General features: G+C 40.8%; 1 protein-coding gene across 1 annotated transcript; it reads right to left on the minus strand.

Annotated features, from left to right (window-relative positions):
* Positions 1–1,330: 1,330 nt before the first annotated feature.
* Positions 1,331–25,935, minus strand: plcd3a (phospholipase C, delta 3a). The gene is made up of 15 exons (XM_067571439.1): positions 25,606–25,935; positions 16,415–16,582; positions 10,228–10,456; positions 8,984–9,113; positions 8,206–8,431; positions 5,942–6,143; positions 5,679–5,823; positions 5,214–5,366; positions 4,966–5,115; positions 4,701–4,851; positions 4,434–4,550; positions 3,975–4,153; positions 3,323–3,458; positions 2,856–3,005; positions 1,331–2,763 (listed from the first exon to the last, which is right to left on the minus strand). Exons 1-15 carry the CDS (start codon positions 25,694–25,696, stop codon positions 2,636–2,638), a joined length of 2,355 nt encoding a protein of 784 aa, XP_067427540.1. The 5' UTR covers positions 25,697–25,935; the 3' UTR covers positions 1,331–2,635.
* Between the last annotated feature and the right edge of the window lie 1,628 nt (positions 25,936–27,563).

Below are 27,563 nucleotides of genomic sequence, written 5' to 3' on the forward strand. Positions count from 1 at the left end.
ATTTCCGAGGTTTTAAATAAATAGTATGAAAATGAAATTATGTGCACTCGAGGCTTCAAGTTTCCACATCACACTGTAATTTGAACCATGATTGGTTCCAAACTAGCAACTGTAGGAACAAGAAGAAAAACATATTTTGAATGGAGGGGGACTTTAAGACTTTATTAATGGTTGATAAATGAGGTACCGTTGCTTAATAGATTACTTATTAGGAATGAAGGGTTTGTCAGTATGTAAATACAAATCCCACAACAACAATGCATTGGTTTGTGAATACTTTCTGACTTCCCCGCCCTGTTTGTGGCATTCAACCCCAAAGATTTAAATATTTAAAAACTCCAAACAAATATGTAGTTTCGTTTTTTTAAAGGCCCAGTAATTTAGTAATTACATATAATACTGGCCACTGTAGTTTTTAGCAAACATTCCTGAAATGAGATAATAGTGCTTTGGGGGGAGGACTATTTGCAGTTGTGGATTTGCTGCAATAACGAGTATTTACAGCAGCAGGACAGTCAAAACAAACTACAATGCCCCTGTTCATGGTAATGAAGGAACATGTTGTTAGTGCAAAAAAAGTAGCTCCTTGGTGTGTTTTAATTGTTTTTGGACAACATGGAGGCCTACAGCAGAAAGGAATAAGCTTTATCAGGCTTAGGATACACAGACAACCTCAATCAATTCATTGTTGGTTTTGGTGTTTTCATGGGATTTTCTGACAATAAGAAAACTATTGAATATCATGACCAGGTTGGTTGGCAGGTTGTGAAAAATACCTTTGACTGGTTGGACAGTTTTACCACTTATCTTCTGGAAATGGGTTACAGAGGATCTGCACCAAAATCCAATCTATTTACTAGCACTTATACCTACACAACTGATGGCTAATTAGAAGGCGATAAATCCATGAACACTTATTAATGTGCTACTAACATTTATTTATAAAACATTTATGGCAATATTACCCAGTAGAAAGGATAAACACACAAGCCAATAGGATTTTTAAGAACCTGTAAATCCCAAATTTGTTCCTATTAATGGCTTACGACTGATCTATAAAGAATTAGTCAGTTATTTACAAGCCGTTAATAAAGCCATTAGTTTAACTAATTAAAAAAAACCCAGCCTAATTACAAATAGCCTCCTGCATGGTTTTGGCTCAGCCTTGGCCCACATGCAGTTCATCAGCCCTCTAGATCTCCTGCAGCTTAACAACTTGCAGTGAGCTTAGCTGCTCAGTACTTAAAGAACAGTTAGATGCAAACCAAACATGGGTGTATGCCTTTATATTGATCTCTCTGTAAAAACAACAGAAGGTCTCACACAGTGATGTGTTATTAGTTCTTTTATGAAAACAGTATTTTCTCTTGCACACATAATACCAACAGCCATTCACAGTACAAAGGCTATAAACATTAACACTGCAAGGTTATACTTCACTCACCATTGGTTAGTTACATGCTAGAATCTCATCCTGATCATAGACACTGTAATTACAGTAATCTATATGCAGCACCTGTCATTACTGCACCATTTTATTAGCAGGGAACATCCTTATAAAAGTATTAAATGATCCCCTGTACACTACAATAAATGGTGGTTGGATTAGATTATTGCAATTAGTGTTTAACCACCAATTGGTTAACTGGATTTTGGCAACAACGAAGAAATGTTACAGGCTTGTCAATAGAAAAGAAACAAACAAACATGCAAAAGTTATCCTCAAAAGTCAAACACAATTTGACTGAATAAACTCATTATGTGAAATGATGCTGATGCAAATACAATAAGTTACATTTTTAAGATCTATCTGCAACATAATACTGTTTATATTTCAAGTTCATTCACACATTGTGGAAATCTCAAAAGAAAGTCTTTCTCTTAAGAGACATTGAAAGTGCCAAAGAGTATCTGGAGTTTCAAGTAAGACTTGCTGAATTAAACTCTGAGAATTTGTTCAACCGTTGTGAACAATACATCCCGTGGCAACCACTGAAACAGTATTACATCTGTATTACATCACAGTTAGTGCTGAAACATTAATTTGCAGTAATATTTATATTTTTTTTTCAAATTTTAGCTGTAACAAAACAGCTTTTCATGATTCCATCTAATTATTAACACTTAGTAGTGACACTACCATCTTTCTGTAAGTCAAAACCAAATACTTTAGTATAAAAAATGCAAAAGTGTAAGATAACATAACTTCATTCAGATATGGAATAACCTCCTACACATTTGAATTAACATTAAGAACTGTTTTGTACAGCGTCACATATCAGGGTGTTTCATGAACCAGTCGTCAGTGCCTCACTGCTGTTTCTAGAGCACTCAGCGCTGACAAGACCAGATACTCCCACAGTGTATCATGGATTCATTATCCAGCCCGAGGCAATTCATTTGCTGAGAGCCAACGCGCTTCTTCATCTCTGATAAACGACATCTTGCATTGGGGAAGTGGCTCAGTGTAAATTGGACGAATTGAGGTCTGGACTGGGAGACTGGCGCGAAGCAGCAGCAGCAGCAACAGCAGCAGTTGCTCTCTCTCCTCATATCACAGCTCCTTTTCCAAAGACCTTTGTTGTTAGAAGAATGCAGCTCTCCATCTGGTTCAGATGCATGTCATTCCTTGCCTTTAGCAATGGCTATACGCTGACACAGTTTTGATGGGAACTCCTTTGCGTGTAACTTTGACATGGATAAAGAGTGTGGCAGGGGACAGACTGGAACCATCCGCCTTCAGTAAGTGAACATGTCGATAACCTGAGAATAGAGAATGTGACACACACATTATAAAAAAACGTTCTGACTGTTTTGACTGTTTTATAATATGTGGAGGGGATGTTAATGAGCACCTGTGCGTAGGCTTATGAAAGGTAAAGTGAACTGTCCCACAAAGCCATTTTTTGAAGTGTGATCGTGGTCTTCCACTACAAACCGCACCAAGGCCAGTTCAGGGACCTGCAGTGGGAAGCTCAGAGTGCAGTTCCACTGTGGGTTGAAACCTGTAGAGGGCACACAAGAGCTGTAAATACATCATCCAGTACCTTTCATACAAACCAGTCATGGCGTTAGACAGGAAAGGCTCCTACAAAAATATGTCAAAGAAATGCACTGCACAGAATCAGGTCTCACAAAGATAAATGGTACTATCTGTTACCTCCTGCTTTTGCATCATGACAATATAAGACAATAATGAAAAAAATAATACAGCATTACATTATTTTACAGTAATCATTAATCATAACCAATCATTTAAAACATCCACACAGCTAATAATATGAGCTTAATGCTTAACTGTCGTTGCTTTATTGTGCATTACCATTGTTGTCAATGCGGTGGGTTTTGTTTTTTGCGTTATCAATAGCCACCCCATGAATTTCCACCCACACCTGTGGGTCCACAATGGAGCTAGCCTTTTCTGTGTTGATTTTTGGCAGCTGCTGTGCAGATATTACCTGAAAAGGAAATGTAATTACTCAGTTTGCATATCAAGTTCTGACTGAAGTCAAGTCATTTTTCATTTGTGTAGCCCCAAAACACAAATCCTCGAAGGGTATTACAATCTGTACAGCATGCAACACACTCTATCTTTAGACCCTTGTATTGGATAAAGGAAAAACTACCCCCCCAAAAAACGTTTTTATAGAAAAAAGAAGAAACTTCAGGAAGAGCAAAAGAGAAGGGATTCCTCTTCCAGAACAGACAGACATGCAATATATGTCAACATGAGACAACATAAACAACAGTAAAATGACACTATGGAGAAACACAAGGACAATATTGGGTAAATAGAGTGCAAAAGTATATGAAGTATATGGATCAGGGAAAACAAAGTATGTCAAAATTTGCAGTATTGTCAGACAATAGCATACTGTCATGTGTTATATCAAACTATGAGCATAATTTAAGATGACATTAAGTCAACTGATCAAAATGCTCTGTAAGAATGTTTCCAATAAGTAACCTCTCACTCGTATAGTCAGCTGGGTGGGAATATGACCGGGGCCTCCTCCCGTGTTCTCTGGGTTAAAGTTGGACGTGGCACTGCACAGGAAGCTGGGTTTCAGTACGTATCCACAGTGACCGTTGGGTAGGAAGCGACCCTGGTTCAGGTCCATCTGCTCCCCGGACGTCTGAAAGTTCAGAGCCACTGCACAGCAAACAGAGAAGAGTGCAGTCAGTAACATGACAAACCTGATTACAGACACGCCAACAGAAAACATTTCAGCATGAGTGAACACTGAATTACAGTCAGTGAATCAGTAAATTCCAGTGACATCAATGTGTTGTGATGTAGCAGTGTGTTCTCGGGGGAGTCACTTTTTTCATTTCTTTGGAACTTACGGAGTGACCACATCATGTTTTTCAAATAATATGACTTAATTTTCAACAATGAGAACAGCATCCTAGCTTCGATCTGGAAGACTAACCCATCTGGCAGCCACCGTTCCACATATCCTGAGGATCATAGTTGGATGATTGGAGGCGCTGGCCAGAGGGGTAGATCCGGCTCAGCTGCCTGCTGTTGTGTCTTACAAAAAGCTTTCCTGCAAATGAAAAGATAGAAAATCACATGCCAGGATACACTGTAGGCTGATTATATTTTCTGTAGAATCAGCAGCAGTAACGCTCTGTTATACAAATCTTTTTGACTTTCTCTCTATAATGTCAAGATGCAATTATGTCTGCTGTTGTACCAGAGTCTTTGATGAGCCTGAGGGCGTCACTTTCAGAGAAGGAGGACATTTCATTTGGCAGTTTTTCAGATGTATTTTCAAACCCGCTGAACGGGACACTCCTGCAGTACACCACCAGCTCTGATAGCTCTGGGCTCAGTTTAGGACAGACCTGGGAGGGGCAAAGGAAAACAAAAAGGAAAATTGGTTGATTATCTAAAAAGTTCACGTTAGCAGCTGCTCAGGCAGCTTGCAAAGAAATAATGACTTGTTGTCTTGAACTGACCTTTGCAGGGACCCTCTTGGGTGTGTTCTTAATGCTGCTTGCTTGTTCATCATCTGAGCCTGAAGAGCTGGCAAAGCTGCTCGTCCTGCCCAGCTGGCCCAGGTGAGGAATATGTTTCTTTCCTTTTACTAGAATACACCCCTTTAGCTCCTGCAAAGAAGGTCATGGGAACAAATTACTTCATTAGAAAACTGGACAGCCAGAGGTCTTTGAAGAAGGTTCCAGCTGTGTGTGTGTGTTTTCTATACCTCAGGAGAAGGCAGATTCTTCTGTAGCTGGCCACTGAGGGGCTTGGTGAGCAGTTTGCTTCCCAGGATGGTGCGGAGGTGTTTGGCCATGACAGCCTGCTGCTCCACAGAACAGTGGTTCTCCAGGGACAGGATTAGAGGGTATGGGGACGCCTGTGGGGAGGAACGCAGAAAAAATCTTATGCCAAGCCATTAAAATGCAATTAGATCACATAATAGCAATGCAAGGCCTGTACACTGTAATGCAATAGTACATGTCAAAGTACTGCACAGTTGCCTCAGTGCCAAGTATGCAACTGTAACCACAAGAAGTGTAGGGAGCTGTGAAGGCCAGAAGTTAGGAATCTGGATGTGTTTACTGACTGACTTCTCACTTAATTCATTAGCAGTAAGGAGGAGCAGTTTGCAAACTGTCAGAGCTGAGGATTTACTTCAGCAAAAGATAACAAATCAGGTTTCTCTTACCTTGAAGGCGTACTGGTTGATGGTTTCAATGACCTCCTTGAACAGCACTTTGGAGGTGAGAGTGTGGCCGTGGTATATGACAGGTTCGCCTTTATCTCCATCCCAGCAGTCCAGCTCCACACAGCGACAGCCCTGATTCAGAGCCCTGTCGGTGACAGACGAATGCTTAATATCACATCACAGGATGATTGCAGATAAAAGATTTTCAAGCAGATATAGAAAAAATAAAATATGTGCTGTTTGATGAGTTTGTGTCTGAACACCTGATGTATGGCTCGGTGCTGCTGGCGCTGGTGACTTGGTCCTTGGTTAGGTAGGTGTTGTGTGAGGAGGAGATGAAGTAGTGGGCCAAGGGGCGGCTCATGTCCTGGTAGACTCTTTTATGGTCAGGGTTTACCAAATCATTCTCGCAGGACAGCATGTACATGGCGAAACCATTCTGGGTCATAAACAGGTTCTTCTGAGCTGCAACAAATGGCAAAATGTTTTCATCAAGCTGTTTATCAATTAGTGGGCTTATCAGAGAAACTGGTGATGGTTTAATTTAAGTCTTTAAACAAAAAGTACTATTACAGCCACCTCCTCTCACAAAATCTCATACTTGACATTCATCATCAGAATCACTTTATTTGCCAAATGTACACATGAATTTGACTTAGCTACACAACACAGTGAAAGAAGAAAATACCAGAATGAGATATAGAAAATCACACTAAGAAAAAATTAGAGTAGGAGGAGAAACATAATAGAATAAAATAACCATAAATAAGAATATATATACAAGTTAGGAGCAAGAATAAATATACAGTTAAGTAATAATATATGGTACAGTATGCTACATGTTGCACAGTCCTGGCAGGACGTATGTGCCCATAGTAGACGTTGTACCATCCCATACAGTGTGTGTGTGAAAGTGCATGTGTGTGTGTGTGTGTGGGTGGGGTGGGGTGGGGGGGGGGTGGGGGGGGGGCTCACAGCCACCTGTTCCTGGCCTGTGAGCCACCTGGCTGTTCGCATGATGTGTTCCAGTCTGAATTTGGTGTGGGCAGAGGATGCAGGGTACCACACAGTGATGGAGGAGGCGAGGACACTCTTGATGGTGGTTCTGTAAAACTGGAATCCTCTGGTGAGCTCGCTTGATGCAGCAAACTTGACCAGCTTCATGGAAGGGTGGCTGGAGGTGTCACTGGTGTACAGAGAGTAAAGATATGGGGAGATGACACAACCTTGTGGAGCTCCAGTGTTGGTGGTGAGAGGGGGCAGATAGGTGGGTGCCAAGCCACACCTTTTGCTTCCTGTTGCTTCCTGTTGCTTCCTGTTGGTCAGGAAGTCTGATTTCCACCTATAGATGGGGCGGGGTACCTGCATTTGTAGTAGCTTGGTGTGCAGACGGTTGGGAAGGATAGTATTGAAAGCTGAACTGAAGTCCACGAACAGAGCTAACATACTGTATGTGCTGGATGTGTCAGGCAGGCAGTCAACAACTAATGGCTCTGGATTGTATTTTTGGGATGGGTTAGGGGGGTAGGCTGATGGTCCTGAGGTGAAAGGGGTGGCCCAGACAATGGGCCATCAGTGTGTGTGTGATAGGGGACCTCTCAAACCTAATGTAAACGGTGTTGAGTTCGTCAGCTGGTCCAGGGGTGATTGCAGGGCTTTTCTTATTGTAATTTGTGATTGTCTTGAGTGTATTCCAGACCACTGCACGGTCGTTGGTGCTTGAATCACGCTCCAGCCTGGCTTTGTACTCCTTTTTGGCAGGAGTACAAATACATACAGTATATATACAAATATATATACTATTATTTTATATAGCTATTACTATACCTGACAACACTTGGCAGGCAAACAGTTGTCAAATCTTTGCACCCCATTGGCTCCTTTATTTCAGAAATGGGGAAACTTTCAGATCAATTCTTGTTTTACTTTCAAACTAATTCCCAGATTCACTCTTAATCAAGAAGACATCTAATTTTCATCATCTTCCCAAACTCATTAGCAGAGGTAATTTTCAATAAGATAAATGATCCTAACTTATGGAACTTTTTCCCTCAGTTGATTAAAATGATCTATTGCCCTTCCTAAATGTCCTACAAAACACATAAAACATATTTTAACCTCTGTTGTATAAGTTTGCTTCATTTTTATACAATATATAACCTATGTATATCATATTTATTTACATTGTGAATATTGTTTTTTTAGTATGTAGGTTGTAATAATGAATGGGCCCTTTTTAGGCTTTTTTCTTCTCTCTGTTATTTCCTTGGAAATCCTTTATAGGTGGTGTTTTGTTCTTCTTTGTTTCATCTATGGTGGCTATCACGCTAACTAGCTCCTGTAAACAAACCACTGTCGCTGCTGGAAACATAAAGTGCATCACTTTTTTGTGCAGCAGAGGATTTTGCCTCAGATTTTGGAGTAGCATAAACTTTCACAGGTTTAGCCTAAATCACCATTTGGTGCTTACGTGAAAATGTTGTATGCTATTCCTTTAAAGCCTTTAATGAGTGCTTTTAGGACCTACCCCAGTCATTTAGCTCATAGGTGAGTATGAGGCTCTGAGCATGATTCAACGAAGCGTCCTCGCCCTGGTCTCCCAGGAAGTCACGGAGCTCAGCAGTGGAGAGCACACAACCATTACTTGAATAGTGTCTGAACACAGCGTCCAGCTCGGGCCGTCGCATCAGCTCTCTGCAGAACTCCTCAATCTCTATGTGATCCAGACGACCATCACCGGATCGATCACACCTCTGGGATACAGGGAGAGAGGGATGAGTGGAAAAGACAAAAAATCGAACACACGGGGCAAAATATAGACACAAATCTAACATGGTATGCTTTTGTTTTGGGAGTGCTTCAAATTCCCTGTGGGAAAAACATCTCTGTAATAATTCAACCCAGCTGTGCGTACTTACATTAAGAATATGGTTCTCTGAGGAGGGTCAGTACTGGAAATTGCACCAGGAAGGAGCATAAAACCAACAATTCGGCTGTAATAGAGAGCTGAGGGACATAGCAGACACTAATCCTCCACAATAAAGAAAAAAACTGGCTCTTGATTTGTTGTAGAGAAGATAAGAGGGAGGGGGGCTGGTGGTTGGCTTGCCGCTGGCTTGGTAATTGAACACAGACTCTAGACTCCAGGGTGTCAGAGTAAGCTGATACGACCCTAACTAGCAAAAATATCATCCCTGTGCAGTTAGTCCCTCTCTTCTTACACTCGTACGCTTTCAGGATTCAGCTCACATGAATTATATTTACTGACCACAGGATACAGATACTAGGAACTCACATGCCCTCACCTTGAATAAAGAGCGGGCATAATGCTCACTCAGGTCAATGTTGATCATCCGTAGCAGATGCTTGACTTCATCGTAGCACATCTTGCCATCCTGGTTCTGATCCGCTCGCCGCAGATAGCCACGGATCCAAGTGTAGACGATTAAGGAAAAAAAACCTAAAGACTAATGTCTAAGCATACAGTTAGGGGGAGCTTCTGAGTTCATAATGTGCAAAGATAAACTCAAATCTTAGTTGGATTATACTTCATCATGTGGGTGTTGATATATAGGAGAGACATCAGACACTCTTTGTTCTATCATACTGTGGCTTTTTATTGTTATTGCCCTTTTGCAACCTATTATTTGACTTGGAAGAGTGTACCTGTCCAAGGGTTTTTCTTACATTCCCTGCCAACTTGAAAGGGTTATTGTTTTAATGTGTGCCAGTAAAATCTGTTTGAAAATGTACCTTTGATCAAGGGCTATAATTAATTAACTTTAACTAACCCAAATTCAGGCAGCCAGGCAAGAAAAGTGTTTTTTTTCACAGCATAGGACCTTTAAATACAATAATTTCACTCAGTTTTAGTCATGAAAACGGCTATGATGGTTAACTGAAATAAAAGCCCCTTGTACTGAAAGCATGATTCAGCTTTTGTTGATGTTTACATAGTTTAACATGACGATCGGTTAAGTCCAAAAAACACTAGTTAAAATTAAGCTTTTGCCATGAAATCTCTTGTAAATGTGTCAATCAGTTTGTTAGCGACAAGACTAATTGTAGTCCGTGCACGTGCAGTTGTGCAAACTGTAAGAGAGGAAGTCCATACCTACATGATAAACCATTTAAGATAAACATCTTTAGAGCTATGAAACAAAAAGAACGAAAGCAAAAGATAGAAGATAGCATTAACTAGATAACTGCCCTGTTGATTTATAATGTACAATATGTTCACAAAACTATCAATCGAAGAAAAGAAAGAAAGAAACTGAGGGAGACAAAAACATATATAGGAGTGGAGATGATCTTAATGTTATGCTCTACCTGATACCTACACTCACAATCCTCTGGCTATGAGGGATTGTAATTAACAGTGATAGTCAGACTATATTTAGACAGGGCTTTTTTATCTAGTCATTACTGTTCATCTTAGCTATGCTGTGGACGTGGGATAGTGCATGTGACAGCCAGAGTCAGTCACCATAGCAATGCACTCTCAGCTGCACTATATTTAATCTAGCGTATTGAAAATTGGGCAGGATATTGGTCTAGTTTTTCCGTCTGAGTCATGTTGGCCACGCGCTCCTTCAAGGTGCGGAGCCCTCGTACCCAGCGCCGTGCTACATCCTCACAGGGGCACAGCAGGTCCAGGCTCTTCCTGGCTCCTCTGAAAACCACCGTGAAGCACTGGTTCTCGGGCACCGTCCCGGACAGCCGCTTCAACGCTTCGGACTGACAGCCTTCACGCACGCACTCCACCTCTGTCACCGCGACTAGGAGAGGAGAGGAAAAGAAAAGAAAGTTAAGGCCAAAGAAAGCTCTTGTGTTGTTGTGTAAACACAGCATTGGCTTAAGATCAAAATAACACATGAAGCAAACCAGCTAAAGGTCAAGCGTCAAGTTTTTTTAGGGAATCATAAATTTCCCCGGGCGGATTGACACGGCAACGTCATTGTCAAATATAACACATACTTAACACACATCTCGACAGGATAATTTTAACCTGCAATGCGACGACTTTCTCATTCATATTCATTGTACCTACAGTAAGTTTCATGTTTTTTTCTCTTATATTTGACTTTCCTGTCTGATCGGTTTTCAGCCTTCCTGCTTCTGCTTAAGGAGAACATTCGTTGGAAAGAATGCTTCACCGCTCTGCGAGTACATAATCCTCTAACAGAGTTTTTCATCGAGGTAACATCTTATCTGACACCGAAAAGGCTGAGATTTACAACTTGATATGATCTCAATAAATCTCGTATTTGCAGGGCTCTGGTGAAACCGGGCGACGCTTTCTGCCCAGCGAAGGCAGCCAAACACAAACGTACACTGACTCCCTTGCTGAGCCTAACACAACACACTTGATTCAGCACTGGAGCTCGTCTATTTCTGCACTAGGATGCCTGCAGCGTGGTATTCACTCAGTTGGGCAATAAGAAGTGTCTCTGCCCTGACAATAGCCTCATTCTCTTGCTGGAGGTCATAAAGCCTCTGCTGTCCACCTCTTCAAAATTACTCCACATTCCTCCATTGCAATTATCCCAGAGACATGGTAAAAGTGTCATGCGCGTGTGCGCGGAACAGCAGAAGTGTTAAGTGTTGTATTATCTGCCAAGTGCTTTAGAGCATAAGGCGCAGCGCTGAACTGTAAGCGCCAGACCTGAAGCTAGGAAAAAGAGGAACCGAGCCAAGCATTCATCCCGCACATGGACACACACACAGATATGGTGCTCAGCAGCCTGCCGGTGTTGCAATATCTGTATCTGCCTGCTGAAGTGGTCACTCTGCCCTTACACTGCTTGGAGCTGCCATCAGAGATAGTTATACAGTCTAAGTTCATTAAATACATTTGATTAAGAACATACACATAAGAACATACAGACAAGTGACAAAGTAAAGGAAAAATTGGAATAAATGAGTGGAGAAACATGATGAATGCAGATGCTTCCTGTGTGGTACAATTAAGTAGTTAACATCCAATCAAGCTCTGCAGCATGCATGAAAATGCTGAGCAGGCCCAGTTGATTCTGATTTTCTATCAAAATGGCAAGAGATCTAAGTGACTTTGAGAGGGTTCATGGTTGGGGCACAGATGGCAGGAGCTTCAGTCAAAAAGACTGATCAACTGGCTAGAGTGTTAAGCGACATCTGCGGTTAGATCTATGGGAGAGACATCAGTAAAGAGGGTTGGAAATTGCGGTTGACAATTTGATGGCCTTGATGTTTGTGCATTAGTGCGATATGTAAAGAAAAACAGAGCAACTCTTCCTCGGGTGACTGAGAGTGTCAACGCAGGACGTGATCAGACTGTGTCAGCAAGAACAGTCCATCGACAATTACATAGAGAGGGATATTATGGTAGAGTTGCAGTGCATAAACCCCTCATTATGAAGATGAATGCACATTTGAGAATTCATTGGTGCAAAAACCATAGACACTGATCTACAGAGATCTGGAAAAAAAAAAGTGATACGGTCAGATGAGTCATCCTTCACCTTATTCTTGACAAGAGGGTGAGTGCATGTGTGGCGAACGGAACAAGTCTGAATGCTTGACCCCAACAGTGTGGGGATCCGGTGGCTCTGTTATGCTGTGGGGGACTTTTTGCTGGCATGCTTTGGGTCCACTTGTCCCCTTAGAGGGAAGAGTCGCAAATCAATACGTAGCTGTACATAGTGATCACCTTTATCCTAATGTTTCTATGCTATGGGAGATTTTGGACTGACGTGTTTGATGGCACTCTCCACCACCATCATCAAACACCAAATGAGGGAATATCTTTTGGAAGGATGGTGTTCATCCCTTCAGTAGAGACTTGTAGAATCAATGCCAAGGTGCATTGAAGCTGTTCTGGTGGCCCAACACCTTACTAAGACACTTTATGTTGGTTTTTCCTTTAATTTGTCACTGTTAATTTGTCTGTATGTTTAAAAGGACCTGTTTAATATTTCCATAGAGGAACCATTATTCTTGTGATACAGTTTAACAGCTTATAGCCTTCAAAGTTAGTTGATTATGTAAGCTATAGTTTGTGTTTGTGAGATATCTCCTTTATTGGTTATTCTCTATGAGGATGCTCTGTATTGCACTGGACACATTTTATGATTTGTGTATTTTATCTAGTTCTCACAGCATGTTCCACAGCATGGATGTGCAAAACAAATGCCTCTAACCAAAAAAACAACTTGTGCTCGTGATTTAACTGGAGGGGAGCTACACTGCTTGTTGTCATCATCGTAAGGAGTGTTACACACTGCAACTCGACCACTCACATCTATTTCTGGCGCGGCTGCAGCATAATCAAGACGGCCTTCGCCACCCGCTGACCCACAAACCTACCCAGCCACCCAATCTATAAGGCTTGAGGGGGTTAGCTTTAAACTGCATTCCAACATCAGGAAGGAGGAGACAGACAGAGGGGAGGCGGGAAAGCTAAAGGTCAAGCAACAAGGAAGAAAATAAAAGATGGAGGAGAGATTGAGCTCATGCATGTCAGCCAACGCCTCTCTATCTTGCAGTACTACATTTTTTTCTCGAAGATAAGAATCACATCCAAGAATTGAAATTTAATGTCAGTTTAAGACCAACATATAAAATATGATGCAGGTGAAACAGCTCAGCTGAGGTTAAAAGAGCTGATGAGTTCCTGTTAAACCACCATCTTCTTAGAATTTATATTATTATTAATCATTAACAGCCCAATCAGTGTGTCTTGTTTTATTTATACTTCCAGGCATCTGTGTTTCTATAAGTCAGGCCACCGGTGTAACTGAAATACTGTAATAGCAAGCAATAACAAGATTTGTGCCCTCCTTAACATACTGACATCCTCATATTGATTCCTTGAATAACTTGATCAGCAGGTTCACCATGCATGCTCGAACCTAACATCCCACTCCCATTACTGGCAGTGTAAAACAATGTGTTCATTTGAAAATGAAGGCAATTGAAAGTAAAAGGTGATGTGTATTAAGCAACTTCTTTACTGAGAATAACTGCATTTATAGTTGAATTATTTACATCACATCCAATGGCTTAAATATTCTGGGAAGCAGAATTTTAAATTGCCAAAATAAAGAAAGACCAATACCAATAAAAAGAACATAAAATCCTGATTTATTAAAAAAGAACAGCAGTAAAACAGTTTGTGATTTTATTCCAGGAAGGGTAATCTTGTATTTGAGCCAGGCCTGGGTTTGTATGTGAAAGGTGGCGGGCAAAGTTGTGTTTACACATGTGAAACAGATAGGACCTTAAAGGATGCCTGACTGTTGACACGACCACTGAACAAGTTGTCTAAGACCTGCCATGTTTTGATTTCTACCTACTTTGGTTTATGTTTCTCATTACCTGCTGTGACAGAAACCATTAAAATCACTTATTTTTTTTAAAATGTTGCATTGTTTCCCCTTTTCCTTTACATTTGATAAAAGGCCAAACGGGAAGAAAAAAGGTGAAGCTTCCTCCGGTAGACATGATATAACCAGACGCATATTTTCCCCTGTCAGTGAGAAGCTTCACTCCCTGATCTCAGAGATTCCCCTCTGCACCAGCACCAACCAGTAGATGTATCTTTAAAGGGCGGGTCAACCAAATTATGACCTATTTAGCCATGCAAATAGTTTCACTTTCTTAAAATCAGTTTTGAAGTCTAGTGAGAGCTCTATTTTCTTTTAAATTAACACTATTCACAGTGACATCTGTGGATTATCCTGAGTAACCTGGACAATGTTTCTGGGAAGAGACACTAAGGTTAAAATTTCCAATGTCACAAACACCCACAAACAAAATTCCACCCAGTTCCACTGAATCAGGGTGGTGGAACGAGTCTCAGCAGAGTAGGTTTCGAAACCTTGGCAAATAAAACCGGAACTACCTACACAGCTTCATACAGTAATAATAATAATAATCATCATCATAAACTTTATTTATGTAGCACAATTCATCCATACAATACAACACAAAGCATAAAAGCAGATAAGCATAGCGTTTATGATAAAAAAATAAAAACAAGGAGAAAAAAAGATAGAATTAGAGAAAGCGATGGTAAAAAGATGTGTCTTAAGATTTCGTTTGAAAGTCTCAACAGATTTAGAGCCCCTTAGGCCCTCAGGCAGACTGCTCCAGAGTTTTGGGGCGTAATTAACAAAATCTGTGCCTTTTAGCTCTGACCTCAGGAACAATCAAGAGGTTTGAGCCAGAGGATCTAAGGGACCTCGAAGGCTCATACTGTCTTAACCATGTCAGACAGATAAGACGGAGCAAAGACACTCAAACTCAGTGTTTTAAAACCCAATAAAGGAATTTTAAAATTAGCTCTGTGACAGACAGGTAATCAATGACCTGATTAAATTAAAATCGGAGTAATGTGGGCTCTCTGTCTGGTTTTCGTCAGAACACGTGCTGCTGCTTTCTGCACAAGCTGTAACTGACCAGTGGCTTTCTTAGACACACCAGACAGGAGAGCGTTACAATAGTCCGGCCTGCTGAAGATAAAAGCATATGTTAACTTTTCTGTGTCTGCCTGGGAGAGAAACGGTCTGACTCTGGCAATATTCCTCAGATGACAGAAGGACACTTTAGTCACGTTTCTAATGTGACATTCAGAATTTAGGTCAGAGTCGATGATAACACCAATTAACTCTGCGCCAGAGAGACCAACCCAGTACTGAAGTCTGTCCAGCAGAATATTATGATCTACAGTATTGAATGCAGCACACTGAGATCTAACAGGACAAGCACAGAGAGCTTTTTCTCATCAGTTTTCATTCTAAGGTCATTCACAACCTTGACGAGAGCTGTTTCCATTCTGTGCTGAGCCCTGAAACCATCAAGACTGACTTGTTTTTTCTGGCTTGAGTGAATTGAATCTTTGATGGCTTTTGTGCTGCGTGTCTTCGAATTCATCTGTGATCAGATTTGCTCTTCATCGGCAGTCAAAACCCAAAGATTAAATATTACATCTCCACATCTCCACGACACAATCATACATGATAAACCCCCCAGAGTTCACTTTTTGTGAATCGTGGGAACCGCCTGCATTAGTGAACTCATGCCAGCTTCACCTTCTGAACATGTATTTACATGTCAGAAGTGATCCAGCATACTTTACCTGACTCTTAACAAATCTACGTATCCATTTTATGAACTGGTGCATACATATCAAATGATCATTAGTTAGCCAGGCTGCAGAGCTCATGATTAGTCTCCTCACTTACCAAGGAAACAAGCAATCCCTTTAATGAGGCAAAGTAGAGGAGAGGGCATGAGATAAAGCCAGGATACAACAGCTCAACAACTCTGAACAATAAGCTGGCTGAATGAGCACAGTGACTCACATCCCAGTCGTTACTGGACTTTTGGAAGGCCCGTTCATCTGTTTCTACATTACTCCCCTGTAGATAAGTCTCCTTCCAGGCAAAGCCCCTTTCTCCTAATCTGATAACGCTTAAGTTTCCCCTCTGCAAGATGAAAACCCTTCATTGTAGAAGAACAATTCTTATTCATGAGCACTCACTTTCAGTGCTCCTTTTTTTCCTCCTTCACCCTCACCACTTCTCATAACTGAGTCCCTTTTTCCTCTTGGTCCTTTGCCTCTTTTCCACCTTAAATCCTCTCTCCTGATGAGTACTCTGCTCTGGCCAGCCCACACACACACACACACACACACACACACACACACACTCTCTGTACTCTCCTGGACCACAGAGGCCGGTTTAAGCTGTACTTACACGTCTGCTGGGCTTTGGCCTTTCGGGAGCTTTTGGTGGACTCGCACCACACGGTGAGTCCGTCCTCCAGCAGCCGCAGGGTTCGGTTCTTTTGCCACCTCGGAGAGCGAATTTTCACCATGTTGGAGCCCTTCATCATCACATGTATGTCCTCATTGTCCAGCAGCCCTGGGCAACACACAAAAAAACAAAAAAATGTAGAGATGAAGTGTGAATCAGTTTGACCTTTTGTCATTAGCAGGACGATTATAAAGGGGAACTTTGGTATTTTTTCAACCTGGACCTTATGTTCCCATCTTTTTTTGTGTCTAAGTGACTAATGGGGACAACAATTTTTGAAATTGGTCCAGTATTGAGTGAGAGCGCTGCAGCCTGCAGCCGTGAAATGAATTGTGATGTAATCTGACTGGGCAATAGTGCACTGTCAATGTAAGTCCACTAAAAGCGTTTGTTTTTGCCACTGACAGGCTCACATTGACATTATAAGTGTCTGACAACATTATGGAAAGGACCATACAGAGAAATAAGACTTTTTTTTTTACCTTTCAAGTGATCTGGTCTGTCTGTTGTTGTGTCTAACCAAGTCTCGCTGAAGGAGAAGTCTTGTTCTGAAATCTCGCAAGATTTCAGTCGGATTACATTGCAGCCCGTTTCAAAAATTGTTGTCCCCATTAGTTACTTAGACACAAAAAGATGGGAAAAAAGGTCCAGGTTGAAAAATACTGAAGTTTCCCTTTAACTTTTGTGGAATTTTATGGAGATATTGGACACGTGTGATGACATACAGGTTTATTTTGCATGAGTCTAAGGAGGTTCATCATAAGTTCATACTGTCTTGTCACTTACTCATCTTCCCTCCCTGACTATTTTTTTCCACAGTGGCAGTTAAGTCCATTTCAAATAACGAGGATATGCAAAATTGCTAAATTCATTAAGGGTCATGAAAAAGAACAAAAGACAAACTGTATAAAAATATCTGACAAACTCAAAGTCAAAGAAATTCTGTGGTTTTACAGGTGAGTTTTTGTTCCTGGGAGCAGGCAGTGACGCATTTGCCTTATTTAAGTACCACTTAACTAAACTACATAATTGTTTTTTTCTTTTTTGAGAGCTTAGACAGTGGGTGAAAAAATGAGCACTAATATTTCCCTGAAAACACACCTTGTTGGCTGTATTCATCACACTGACCTCATAGATATAGTCAACACTTTTCTGCTTACACCTTAAACCCAAGTTTCTGTTTTCTATACAAACCGCACAACAAACTAGGTGAAGATGTCAGGGAGTGTCTTGAAAGGTGACTTCATGCTTTAACAGAGTTTTCACAGAGGAGTTTCTAAAAGATGAAAGGAACACTCCTTCTGTTTATGACCTCAGAATAATGAACAACTTAAGTTTAGGAGAGAGCTAACAGAAACTGAATGCTGTGCATGTGAATCAGGTAATAATAATAATTGTTAGATGTATTTCTCTCTTGGGGCAGGAGCGGGTCACCAGGCAGCAGAGAAGGTGGCTGTTGTAACAATAACAGAGCTTGTCTGGCTGCGCTGTTCATACATACTTTTCCCTAGCTGTTACCAGTGATGGAAATTTAATTATGAATGACTTTGACACAACTCTAGTAGTTAAAGAAATGCAGAGCCTCAGGACAAAGGCAAGTGTCACTGTTTGTTTTGAGCACTGACAGAATCAAGGTATGTTATAGGAGAAAACAGATGAAAGCGAGACGCCTGAGGGATCCATAGACATGGTCAACACACACAATACAGGTTTAAGTTGACAGAGTGGGTTAAAGCCCAGTGATATAATAGCACATGACATATACACTATACTGTACAGTTTACTGTTTAAATTCTTAGATTAACCAGTATTCATCATATCATACTTACATAAAGTAACTCTAAATTGATATTTAAGCCATTTTTCAAGCAAAAAAATGCAAGATTTACTGCATTTTTCTTTTCTCTATTATTAAAAATTGAATATATTTCAGTTTTGGGCTGTTAGTCGGACAAAACAAGTGTTTTTAAGATGTCAATGTGGGTTCTAGGAAATCATCATGGACGTTTTTCACTCTTCTCTAAAGCTGCTGAGGACTGCAAGGTTGAAGTTGAAAGGACCTGTGGAGCGTGTTTACACAGTGGTTTCCCTGACTCTCATTCCAAAGGTTCAAACATGTCAGACCCACAAAGGAAGCATGGTCCAATTCAATCCTGTGGAGTGGACATTTCTGTATCTATAGACACTTCACACAAGCACACAAGACTAAAGGCAAAGCAAAGCAGAGTCAAATCATGTAAAATTCACTCAACTTTTTTCTTTTTCAAATCCCAATAATTCTTTATTTTGCAGTGGTATGGATGGAGTTGTTTTAGATGTTTTTTTCTCCAATGTATCTGGTCTTATCTGGTGTTTTGACAGCAGTGTTTTGTCTTTATTTTGCCAGTAGGGGGGAAATATGGGGAAATGAGCGGAGACAGAGAGAGTGGATGACTTGTGACAAAGGCTCCCAGACAAATTTGATCTGGGGGCAAATACAAATATTTTTGAAATAAGACATTCAGGTTCAAAACAGGTTTGAAGGGCCAAATTCACATTTTGCATGACGGTGACGGTGTAAAATTTGTCATTTGTCATTTCTAAATGTGCAACCCTTGTAACAGAAAACTGCTTTCTGCAAGTTTATTGGTCAGTATTTGTAATTTCTTATGACAGACAGTTTTACAGTAGACTTGTTAATAAAGGACATTCGGCTATGCCTCATTGCTTCTTTTGCTGGGATGAATAGGACCTCTCACTGAGCTGTTTTCTCTTTCAGGACTATTCAGAGGAGAAGACTAAACAAACTCTCACTCTTGTCAAATAATTCTTCGTCTCTTCTGCTCACCTCTAAAGATCTGTCCAGACGCAGTTGGCATACTCTCTCTCTCTCTCTCTCCCTAAAATCACAGTGAGGTCCTCACGCTGTCAGTGCCAAATGGCTGACAGAGATCCTCGGAGGGCCCCCGAAGCTACGGCACAACAGACACCGCTCTCAGTTCCTCCCCCCGATTATAAACAAAGTGGGTGCAGCCGTGGATCTCTCCCCACTCTCGGGGTCGAACACAAAGAAATCCCCCTGCCAGCCCTCCGTCCATAACAACCCTGTTTTTCCAAGCTGTTACCACATGCAAGGCATTCCCACAAGCTGAGCACAAGGACCTGATTAACTGCAGGTCACTGACTACGTTAAGCTGCCCAAACAGCCTAAACTGCCTCTGTCTCAACCCACCGATTCACCTTTTATTATCGGCTCTCCAGCCTCAACCGCATTCTTGCTTTCCTACCTGCACTGTTTTAATATCTAACCAGGATGGAACAAGTGAGAACAAGTCTGCAAGCAAGGAAGCAAGCAGACAACAGAGTTTTCTATGTACAGTTTGTTTCAACAGAAGCACATTCACATTTTAAATCCACTATGTGTTTCTGAAAGCCTCTCCATAAGTATGTAAAGGGAGGGATGGGCATGATCCTTGAGGCAAGACAGCCGAATTGTGTTTTCTTTTCATCGTCTCCCGCAGAAAATCTTGTTGACATCCACTTCATCAGATGGTCAAAGCCCTGCATGCCGACTGGCTAGCAACCACGCTGATGTAACATAGCAAAGAAAAAAAAAAAAAAACATTTCTTGGAATTAGCAAAGGAAGTTCTAAAAAACCTGGTGAATAACTCTAACAGCTCCATGTGTGAACAAGTGGCCACAAGCAAAAAGAAAACAAGCGTCTGCTGAATCAGCTGCAGAAAAAACAATAAACATTCAGATGAATCCCAGAAGACATATTTCTCCAAGGGTGTATCGACGGTGGGTGTGGCGATGGTGCCTCCAGGCTGGTCAGTAATAGTGTCTGCATGAGTCCTCTTCACTCAGGCCCACATACCAGCTCCTCCTGGGACATGGTTCACGTTTCTCTCAGCATAACAACTGTCACGAGAGCCGGCTAGCAAGGATTCTACACTTGCATAAAGATAGACAAGTTAGGGTGTTGTCAATATATATACGGGTGACGGGCCAGTTCAGTTTTCTCAATTCTGTCCCACAGTTGTCCTCATGAGACAGGGGGCAGCCGGCAAGTAGGGCAGTGCTCTCTGCATCTCTGAAATCAAAGTCCTGTCTTTAACAAAAATGAGATCTCAACCTTAAAAATCAGTGGATATAGAAAAAGAAGATGATCTGAGGAAAGCTTGACAAAAAAAAAAAGAGGATTGCACTTTGGAGTCGAGACGCTCAGCAGCCTTGACTGATCTGACAACAGATTCCCTGGAAAAAGGATTAGAAACAAACTGAGTGTTGTTTGGAAATGCAGAATTACTGCCAATGGTTTTGGACAGCACACAGTTGAACATAAAAGCCATGCAGCCTCTTTGTATTGAGTTGAATTTAAGCACTATTTGGTCACACAGTCTCTTTGACTATCGTAATGAATGATACATCATGCATTTGCTCATTAATAAACAAGATATTATCATGCAGCGTATAAAGCTTTTGTTCTATAATATCCTTTATGTAAAAAGAAAATCCGATAAAAAGACCAAAACCATCAATGAGTTGATCCTGCTGACAAGTATTGTCTGTGTAGTCAAAGCCTGTTATTCTCCTGTGTCATACAGCTCTATTGTTGTCCAAAAACCATTAACCTTAATCCCACCGACTGGGGTACCTGCAGACACCAGAGGTTTACTCTCTGTCATATCTCACAGGTTCTTTGTTCTATCATTTCAATTTTTCATGACTTTGTCAATCAATTTGTTCACTATGACTTCATATCATTGTTTTATGTTTCTGTTTTAATTAGTGCTTTTTTAAAAAAAAACAAAAAAAAACAATGTATTGGGGTCCTGGGGGATCCCAGTCAACAGCACTCAATTCCATCTATGCAGTTTTAATAAATATATGAGTATGTGTTGAGTTCATGTCTGCCATGGGTCCTAATTTAAAGTATCACACACCATCGGGGGGGGTCGGGGCACTCTGTCAGTTATATTGAAGGCTTTGTGGAAAGATTGTATTTGGGATAAAAGCTGCAATTTGTATTGAGAATAGTATATATTTCCATTTTACACAATATGCAAATTAACTGTATTTTTCCTAAAACAATATTAATCTGTTACTGTCTTACAGTAGTTTATTCTTGATGTCCCCAGGGACCCCAGTTGGCAGCCCTTGTATGTTAAATATGTTGGTAAGATGAGAGTTAATTATTAATTTATTTATTCTTTTTTAAGTTTCCCTCATTGTCTTTTTTATTTCTTGATTGCACTGAACATATTCTAAATAGTAATTGCATTGTGTATCTTCAGTTTTTATGTCTGTGATGTGCTTGTAAATTCGTTATTGAAAACTGCTATATAAATAAAGGCTATAGATAGATATATATAGGGACACTCTATCACACAGATATGTGTGTGTGTGTGTGTGTGGGGGGGGGGGGGGTGTCTGTGTGTGTGCGTGCATGTCTGCCATGGGTCCTAATTGAAAGTATCACACTATCAGGGGAGTAGGGGCACTCTGTCTGTCTGTCTGTCTCTCTCCCTCTTTCTCCCTCTTTCTCTCTCTCTCTCTCTCTCTCTCTCTCTCTCTCTCTCTCTATATATATATATATATATACACATACATACATACATACATACATACATATATATGTGTGTGTGTGTGTGTGTGTGCGTGCGTGTGTGTACACACTGAGTTCATGTCTGCCATGGGTCCTAATTTAAAGTACTCTGTCGGGGGAGTGGGGGCACTATGTCACTCTGTCTCTCTCTCTCAACTATATATCTTCAGTAAGAAGTGTCACAGAGTGCAGAGCATCAGTTTAGAGCTGCAACAATTCGTTTTGATTCAATTTTTAAAGAAAAAATGCCCAAATTCTCTTCTTCCAGCTTCTTAAATGTAAATAATTTCTGATGTTTGTCCTCTATGATAATAAACTCAATATCTTTGGGTTGTGGACTGTTGGATGATGCATCATGGGCTTTGGGAAACAGTGATCAACATTTCTCACCATCTTATGACATTTTATAGACCAAATGACTAATGAATTAATCGAGAAATCTGTGAGGATTCATCCAGGTCATGGTTATCCAAGGAGGGTTGAATCGAGTGCAACTGGACTTGGTTGTAGATACGTGAAGACGTTTTGCCTCTCATCCAAGGGGCTTCTTCAGTTCTGACTAACTGGTGGGGAGTCCCAGGTATTTAAACTGTGTGGGATCGTTATCAAGGTCATTGATACCACTTGGTTTGTTAATGCTCCTGGCTGCTGTAATGACCGTCATTAGAGTTGTTGGAGCCACCTAAGGCCAAGTGTAAACCACAGTTATTGGAGTTTGTCACATGAGGCCAAATGTGAATGGTTGTTAAATCCTCTTGGGAAGGGATGAAAGGGCAGCATTGTAGGTGGGGGGATAAGTGGTGTTGTGTACTTCCAATGTACACTGTTGTCCTTGAAAGAGTGTCCCTCATCTTTCAGGTGTAGGTAAACTGCTGAGTCTTGACCTGAGGAGTCGACCTTCTTGTGTTGAGCCATGTTTAATCAAAATTAACTTAGAAAATAATCACCTGATTAACTGATAATGAAAATAATCATTAGTTGCAGCCCTAATTGCTCTATCCAATCAGCTTTTGGTACTTGACAGTGTTAGATACTCTGTTACAGACACATTTCAGTAGAATCATTGCAATTATGAATTAATGCACATTATTGGTTTTGCTCTTTACATGGGATTTGTTGGTGATAGTCATAGTCTAGCTTACATTACATTACTTACATTTGTAATTGACATTGTGGGTGTATGTGATGTGCTGTTGTGTGTAGCTTTGTATTTTGTATGGTGTGTTCTGTGTGTTTTTTTGTTTGTTTGTTTGTTTGTTTGTTTGTTTGTTTTGCTTTGTACTGGTTGTTGTTGTGCTGTTGTATGTTTTGATTGTGGGGGACTACGGATTCAAATTAGCTTCGAGCTAACTCCGGTGCAGTGCATCTTTAATGTTTAAAACTGCACACTGTCCCAATCAATAAATCAAATCAAATAAATAAAAATATAGAATTGCCCTTTTCTAGATTATAAAACAGTTATTATTGCTAATATAAGAACGCACCTTCTTGCAACAAATTTCACTTTTAACCTCTGAAGTTGTTTTAATTAGCAAGACAATTACTATTTAATTTAAGTTGACTGTTTCCCAAAGAAAATACATTAAGCTCTGAACTCTGATACAGCAGCTCCAGGCCAAACCTTCACAAAACAAACAAAAAAAGAATCACGGATGTTGTTTGTGTAATTTCTGAGCATACGCTGGCTCGCTGTTTGTTCTCAATAAGCTAAATGCAGCGTCCTACTGTCACAGTGACACAGATCTCCAGAGTTAACAACACTGCCGACAACTTTGGTCACTCACGCTGAAATCAAATCCACAACCCCCCCCCCCCGCCTCTTGGGACGTCTGTGGCATATATTTAACCATGTGCACTTGTCTAACTCAAACACAGATTATCTCAAAACTAACAAATCTCAGCCTCACAGATGACATTCACCTCTTAAGGCTTACAGTAAGTGAACTAGTCTGTTAGAGAAACCTTTGAAAAAACACACAGGACTAGTCCTATGACACCACATGACACACACACACACACACACAACCACTGAACTCCCTTCATTCCAGCCTGTAAAATGACAAAACTACACAGTGTTTTTCACTTGATGTAAGAAAGGATTAAAATGTTAGGGCACGGTGGGTTAAAGGCCACTTGACTGATTTATGGAGACACATGGCGGTGAGGGGTCGGGGGAGGGATGACCCCGTTGGCTTCATTATTCAGTATTAGCAGGACACTCAAATATAGCTTTGACAGTTGCATGGTACGTTTTCAGGCGCAGAGATACAGTTTCGTTACTCAAACAGCAGTAATGCTCAAACAAGCGCCCACGTAGCGTCAGAGTTTCAACATAGTCTGCTGTGTCAGTGACACGGTCGGGGTCCTGGACCACACACACCGCTCTAAAAATCATTTCTAGTCATGTAACGTTTTAGAGCAAGATTTTAGTTACTTGAATGCCATAATGAACATAATAAACATGAACAGACTCTCAGTTTTCATAAAGTTATTACTTGTAGGATTTCTGAGAAACTTTGGGGGTAAAATACTGCACATTATTTAATTTTGAAGTTGTGAATGTAGTCATTGTTTTGCACGTATTTAAAAGTTTTCTTTCTATCTTATAAACAACTTTCCGTTTCTTGATGTCATGCTGTTGTAAATCCACCCAAGATCATAAAGAACATATAACCCATTTACACTACCATACCGGCTGCAAGTATATGTTATATTTGTGCAGAATAAATAGTCAAATGGCACAGGTTCAAACAGTTTTAAAAGAAAGAGCAAATGTGCCAACGGGTGTGCCAGATATCCGGACATCAAGTGTCTTTCCAGAGATTCTGACAGGTGCTCTGTTACTGCTCAGCAGGTGTCTATTTTGGGCGGGGTGTGAGTTAAGAATTAAGAGGGCTGATGTAGGCTGGGATGGTGAAGAGCCTGAATCACACTAGTGGGCTAGTGAGTAGTCCAGCTCTTCATTAACACATGATCACTGCAACTACACCCACACACACACACACACACTGTCCATTACAGCTCTGTTTGATGTGTCAGCAGCTCGTCATTATAAGCTGATTACCAGCAAACTGTCATTTTTAAAGGAAAGCTACTAGAAATCAGTCTTGCTGTTTTCTCTAATAAAACTGTTACTTGGGGTGCAACCGGGATATTAGGTCACAAGCACGTGACCAAACAGTAAAAACAGAGCGTCAGGAACAAACAACACATATTTCAGGCTTTAACTTATAACACATAATAATCAAATTAGTAAGAACATCAGTAGCCAGAAAGTAAATAAGCAATCCTATAATTTCTTGTGAAGGGATATAATTAATATTAACATGATAGGAGTGTAACAGTGATAAAATGCGTATTAAAATCACTGCACACTCATATAAATTCATATCAAGGATCTTATGGGAATATTGTCCACAGGAGAAAAACTCTGCACACTGAAGATATCCTCACTATAATGCTACAGACACACATTAAAGCGCTTAAATAAAATTATGGTGTTTTTTTTAAACCTCAAGGTAAAAAGTTTGGAGTTTCTCTTACCGAGCCTCTTGACGGAGTCCATCGTCTTATCGGCCCCTTTCCTCTTCTGCTGTCTGGGACTGGTGGTCGCTGACTTGCCGCTGCCTAACATTATTACAATTTATGGAGACTCCAGCGATATAAGTGCAGGCTACAGCTTAAATACTCGAGGCTCGCCTGTTTGCTCTGTGAAGTAAGGCGAAGTCAGAGAGTGCAGGTGTCTCACTCTCTCTCTCTCCGCAAGCGCCCCCCAAAAAACACCCCGAATAGAGAGAGAGAGAGAGAGAGAGAGAGAGAGAGAGAGAGAGAGAGAGAGAGAGAGAGAGAGAGAGACGGCTATTCCTTTTTCCACATATAAAAACGTCCCTCCCAGGCGCTGCTCTCCATGCCTGTGCGTAATATGACTCCAAACAAGGCGCACACTTTACGCACACCCCACCTCTCCTCCTCCCGCCCCAACAAACACAAACGAAACTAAACAGGCATGGTCAAGAAACTTTTTAAAGTTTACTAAGCACATGCATAATTATGAGCTTTTGCTTCTTTTCTGCTTTAGATGTCATATTTACAGACATCTGCTCTTCATCAACGTGTAAAACTCAAAGTGAGTGAGTGGTCAAAGGTAGATATGGATATATCTTTGACATGGTTCTGTAGGTGGTGTGTCCAGGGGAGGTTTGGCATGTTCTAATAGGAACATGAAAGGTAAAAACAGTTATAAATTCTGTGTACCCATCTTTAATTAACACTAACTTCCTAATATCCACGCTGAAATGAAGGCTCAATTTACTCCAAGTACTGAATAAATAACCTACTTTTAGAGGAAACTAATAACTTTTTAAAAATATGACTTATGTGTGCTCACCAGCATACTAGTAGTCGTTTGTGTATTGATTGACACTGAACGAAGGTCATAGTTTGCCAATTATTTGCAACTGAAATCCTTTCATCTTTACCAGGTGAGCTTCATGAGGACAGAGTGTAAATCATTTGGCAAATCCAAAGATCTGTGGCGACTGATGAGAAATGTGAAGGGTAAAAAGGCAAATTAGAACATCATTAAAAAAACAAATCCTTTTTCTCACAGAGAGCGAAAAGTCACATCAAGCACAAAAATATTCTCTATCCAATTCTCCATGCCTATCAATTAGCGTGCAGCGCCCCCTGTTGGTCACTCAAAGAAACTGCTAACATCTAAACAACAACAATCGATTGTGCTGAAGTCAAATTCATCCTTTAAGGGCCAGCTGTATGTTTATGCTCTCTATATGGATCACAATGTTGATGTGAGGTGAGGTGCCCACAGTACCAGAGCACTGGCTGGAAACTTAATTAAGTCTTTGTAATGGAGTTATAACAGAGAGCAGAGGGGGGGACAGAGCTCATCTGGGCGAGCTGGTCTTGTCAGGAAGAGCATAAAATGTGGAATTCCCTGATCTGCAGCCATCCACACTCACACAGGTTTGGTGGTGTGGGTGGAGGGTGCTTAAAGTGATATGTTTCTTTCACTCAGCTATTTAATGCAGTTGATGTATCAAGTGTTTGCCTCTTTCATTCACATTTTTTTTTAGCAAAAACACAGATCTAGACCTGCAGTTTTAATGGCAGATGTGGAAAAACTAAAAAGCACAAACCTCTTGTGTGTAGATGGATATCAGCCATCGCTTAAATTTACACTTCAAGGCCACGCATAGGCCTATAACAATTTCTATCTTTCATCTCCCCTCATTTGCAGCAACAACCATGTTAGACAGGGTGAGAGATTAAGTCATGCCTGCTAATCCTCACAAGCTGTGATCTATACAGGAGCAGCTTTGGTTCCCTAGCTGCACCGCTCCTTGATTTGAGAATATGGGAACCCTTGGTAGGATTTCTCAATCTCCATGGTCATTAGGTTTCATAAGTGGAACATATCACCTCTTCCTCAAAGGACTCCCAGCTCAGCTTGCTTATTTGCCAGAGATGAAACTCTGCCTGCT

The sequence above is a fragment of the Thunnus thynnus genome, chromosome 17 (assembly GCF_963924715.1).
Source record: "Thunnus thynnus chromosome 17, fThuThy2.1, whole genome shotgun sequence".
In the NCBI taxonomy this organism is placed as follows: Eukaryota; Metazoa; Chordata; class Actinopteri; order Scombriformes; family Scombridae; genus Thunnus; species Thunnus thynnus.

What these genes read in the sequence shown, in the direction of transcription:
- plcd3a (XM_067571439.1), bottom strand. Translation starts at nt 25,696, where the DNA reads ATGTTAGGCAGCGGCAAGTCAGCGACCACCAGTCCCAGACAGCAGAAG. An exon ending in CAGACGGAAAAACTAGACCA is followed by an intron (nt 9,114 to 10,227) that starts ATATCCTGCCCA and finishes AATCGTCTACAC; the next exon opens with TTGGATCCGTGGCTATCTGC. An exon ending in GAACGGTGGCTGCCAGATGG is followed by an intron (nt 4,154 to 4,433) that starts GTTAGTCTTCCA and finishes TTTGCTGTGCAG; the next exon opens with TGGCTCTGAACTTTCAGACG.